The sequence below is a fragment of the Aplysia californica genome, unplaced genomic scaffold (assembly GCF_000002075.1).
Source record: "Aplysia californica isolate F4 #8 unplaced genomic scaffold, AplCal3.0 scaffold00026, whole genome shotgun sequence".
Lineage (NCBI taxonomy): Eukaryota > Metazoa > Mollusca > Gastropoda > Aplysiida > Aplysiidae > Aplysia > Aplysia californica.
The window spans coordinates 1,120,926-1,125,632 of record NW_004797296.1 but is presented as its reverse complement, the minus strand read 5'-3'; the positions used below and the strand labels follow the sequence as shown (position 1 = coordinate 1,125,632).

The 4,707-nt window shown below is 44.4% G+C and overlaps 1 protein-coding gene across 1 annotated transcript in view; it reads right to left on the bottom strand.

Moving 5' to 3' along the window:
• The window catches only part of LOC101858834 (maternal embryonic leucine zipper kinase), a gene marked incomplete in the record, with an annotated part of 20,875 nt that overhangs the window by 4,256 nt on the left and 11,912 nt on the right, over positions 1-4,707 (bottom strand). The window contains 3 exon segments of the mRNA XM_005091169.2: positions 146-1,339; positions 3,022-3,273; positions 4,269-4,393. Of these exon segments, the coding sequence (XP_005091226.2) occupies positions 146-1,339; positions 3,022-3,273; positions 4,269-4,393 (1,571 nt within the window).

The following is a 4,707-nucleotide window of genomic DNA, read 5'->3' as shown; positions in this document are numbered from 1 at the left end:
CACACACACACACACACACACACACACATACGATTACATACACACACTTACACACACAAATATGTATTCACAAACATACAAATACACGTACTGAAAGCTTACAAAGAAAAAGCAACGGAGCAAAACAGAACATACAAATCTTTACCATTCATACTTTCGTTGAAGGGTTGTGCGCCCCTCGTCATGAGGCCAGCCTTCTTCCGCTCTTGGACACGCCCCTCGCTGTCAGTGACGTCATTCTCGTCTGAGATACGGCCCAACTGTCGCGTCATGTCGTTGTTTGGAGACCTCTGGAAACCTCTCTTGGTGTTGAGGAATCCTTGTGACTTGTGATTGCTAGTCCGAGCGCGTTTCCAGGTATCTTGACCGAACGGGTCACGCAGTAAAGAGAGGGATGGGCGAGGGGGTTCGCTGACTGCCCTTGGCGGTCCATATTTGACGTAAGGTTGAGACCCCGCCTCTATATTGTATAGATTCAGTGGCATAGGATATGGGTAGAGTGGCCCTGACTGACTGACGTACAAGTCGGAGTATTTGTTGTTGTATAAAGAGTGGGATCCGAACGACGAATTGGGAGGGACCGGAGGCGGAGTCCTGCCGTTTGCTCCTAGTATACCAAGGCCCAATCTGCTTTCACCATTGGGCACGCACGGATATCCGTGTTTGTGATTGACAAGTCTAGCTCCCGGGGGCGGAGCATGACCTAAAGTACTAATCCAGGGGGAGACCCCGCGTACACCAAGATCGAGTCCATGAGATGGGAGCGTTACGCGAACATGAGGCGGTTTGGTGGGACTATTTTGCCCTTCACCGGGGGAGCTGCGCACTCCCACGCCGTTCCTAACCACAGGCAGAGCCGGAAGTGAAGACGACACTGCTGTCGTGTGGTTCTCGTCCCGCCTGGCCCTTGGAGACCGCCCTACTAACACATACCTGGGCGCTGCCAACTTCTGACTACCCCGAAGCTGTCCCGATATGTTCTCATCTCGATGACGAGAGTTCTTTAGTCCGAGAAGGCAAGTTTTGTACGAGGTCAACGAAGAAGAGTTCAGATCTTGAGAATAATGTTCCGACTCTGTCTCACTCACAGTGTCCTGACCGTGTAGTCTATAATTTGACCTTGACGTGTCCGAGGTATGCCCGTTGTGCTCAGACGTCAAACTGTGGGACGACAACTCATTTCCTGGGTCCACACAAAGTGTTGGATTCTGGTCCAGGTTACCCAGGGCTGTCAATCCCCGACCCGATTGTTTCTTTCGGAAACCCTTCACTGACTCGATAGGGAAGGAAAAGGTAGCTCGCCCAGAATCAGTGCTGTCCTTCAGTATGTTGTAAGTTGCTGAAAATGATAAGAATGATGAAGCATTGGTTTCACGTCCCTGTGACCAGTATAAGGTTATTCAAAGGGCAGGCCCGCCAACATTATGTCCATCTCAGAAATTAACGAGGTAATGCGAGTGGAGTCTTAAAAACTACTAAAACGACCTTAAGCCAAGCATTTGAATCACAGTCGTCCGCATGTAGGCCGTTCAAGTATGGTATGAATTGAGCTAATGTTATGCCCGCGAAAAGAATGAAAACGTCTACTTTAACAGTGATTCTTTGATGGAAAATATTACTAGGGTATACCCTCCCCCCCCTTCTTCGTCTTTGCAAATCAAGACGATCAAGGACATCTGTTTCCTGTTCTTTTAAAAAATAATAACAACCCCACCAAAACCCTAAATATTGCTCATTGTATCAAGCAGTTCGAAATAGAGGTCCCAACTTAACATTAACTAATTTTATCATTTAACATAGTTGACACAGGAGTAACATTTATACAACATTGCACCGCACCTCTTTATATCCGACAAGCCGCTCCCAGCGGCTCGCGGTCGGAACCACTGTGTCGGTGAGCCGCTGGCAACGGCTCGGGCACATTCCTTCACGACGGCTTCAACTTCAAATGACTCTTCGGCAATTGCTGGAAACAGGTCTTTTTTATCGGGATTTCATTTATTAGGTAAAGAACTATCAAATCAGGTTCACTTGCTTTGATTTAATGACCAGTTTAGTGACGTTTTCGTCATTTTTAGATTTAATACACCCCCACCCCCCAAAAGAAGAAAACACACACAAAAAACAACAACAACAGCAACAACAAAACCACCACCACCACCACCAACAACAACAAAGGACCCGGGCATAGTGGGTTTACTCCCCTCGGAGATAAAAAGGTAAACTTAAAAGGCATTTCAAATGCAGTTTGACGTCAATATTGTTATCAGTTTATTACAAGCCATATACTTGTATTGTAATAACCCAGATCGAGCACTGCCGTAATTCTAGTTTCCTATACGGTGCATGATTTGACTCAAGGGGGCAAATGTGCCTCACGCACACTATTGTACCGGGACTGGTGTTTTGCCCCTTCATTTTAACGCGTATGATGTGCACGCTTCGGCAGCGAAGTTTTCATAGAATGCAAAATGCGGTGGCCATGGCATTGCACAATCTGTGATATTGATTATAATATTATTGCAAGCCTAGAATTCAAGCACTGGTAATTTATCCACTAGCATTAGAACGATCTATATCAAGGCTCGATGAGAGAAATTAAAGTCTGGATTTCAGTACGAATCTCCATCACTATACTGTTTCTTTTAAGTCTTGGAATCAAGGAGCCAACGATCTTTACTATTATTTTTTTCTGAGCAACGGTTGTCTATGGAGGAGTGGTACAGCTTTTAGGAGTCATATACAGAAACCATGAAAAGATCCATGGGATGTCCAATCTTAATTCATCGCATTTTTCCATCTTCTATTGTGGAGTCCCCTGTCTCTCTCAGCCCGGGAGAGCCCTGACAAACTGTATTGAAGAAGGCCGCCTCCTAAATAATAGTGTGAATGGGGGTGTAAAACAATTGCAATCACTATGATTTTAGAAAATGAATCTTTAAAATACCACCATCTTTTGTACACTTATAGTGCATGACAGTAAATTCAGAATGTAATTTGTTCTAATATCTCATCACATACCAGCAGCTGGACTGAGCTTCCTCTCCAGAACAGAATTGATGACGTCACTCTCGCTAAATCTGTACATTGTGCACATGTATTTGATAACACCGTGATTTAGTGAGCCTGCGCCGCCGTTCTTCGACACCGGAGGGTATCGTTTGATTGGCTGTCCTTCAGGATATATTAACCAATGGTGAGACAGCATCTCTTCTGTGGATATCCTGCGGCTCTCGTGCAACTCCAACATCCTCCGCAGCAAGTTCTGGCACGCTGTTGATTTATATAGTCAGAAAGAAAGAAGGCAAATAAGAGGTTCAGGAAAATTCTTCTATACCAACTAGCATTCTGTTTATCTATCCACTAACTATCCATTTCAACAAACACCCACTGGTGATTTCGTTCAATTTTTCCTCTATGCATCCATCTGCACATAAACCAGTCTATCTATTCATCAATTAATTCATTGCCATTCTGCCATCCCTTGGTTCATACATTCACCCACACATACAACCGTACCTCTGCATCCACCCAACCGCCCATTTGTTCGTTTGTTTATCTATTCGATCCACCTGTCCGAATACCCATCCATCCATCCATCCACCCACCCACCTTCCTTCCATCCATCCATCCCTCCATTCGTCCATCCATCCATCCATCCATCCATCCATCCATCCACCAGTCTGCCCGTTTATTGATTGGTCATCTTTCAGAGCATAGCAATATGCACGTGTCTCTCTCCCAGTCCGCCAACTGACAGCTTGGTTATACTGAGTTCGGACAAGAGCATTTACTACCTATGTGTGCGGCATCATTTGGAAATTAGGCGCTCGTCAAAATAAATAATAAAATCAAAGAAACTGGCATTTTACGCTCGTTAGTCAATTTTCACCTTTTGGGGTGGGTGATAGATTGGGGGTAAACACAATATTTTTGTCCATTCAAACCATATTTCTGTGTAGATATTACGGGGAAAACGTCGATGAAAAGCACAATGACGTAAATTTGCAGTATCCATGGACACGCAATCTGTAGAAGTAATCAAATTTTGGCGGCCATTTTATCTCTTATTTTACCTCCGACATCAGGCGACTCCTAAGTCCTTCAATCGCAAATGTATCGACAATCGACTTCTATTCCAGATAAATGAATCCTTTTGTCTTCAAAAGCAAAACAATTGAACACGCTTTAAAATAACAGCAATAAGTTTATATGTTTAAAATTGACGAGCGCCTGATTCCATCGCGTCGTGACACATTTATACTTGCATGGGGATAAAGTGTCCGGGATTTGGCAACCCTTGATAATGAGAGAGTAGAGTTGTGCCAAGGATGTGACGTCAGAGGGTAGGAAGGGCAATCTTCCAATCAGCATGGCGTAGAAACAGACACCCCTGGGGGGGTGAAAAGACAGCTTGCATATCGTCTTGTTTTTTTCCCTTATACAATAAAGGTACATTCCTATATCAATACGATCACACACACCCACACAAATTCACACATACGACCCATTATATGTATGTAAGTACACATGTGAGCATACACCTTTACTTAGATAAGAACGCGCGCGCACACACACACACACACACACACACACACACACACACACACATACACACAAGCACACACACATTAACACATACACCTAAACACGCACGCTTGCATACATATACACTCGCACATAAAACAACCTGCTCATCACCCTCTT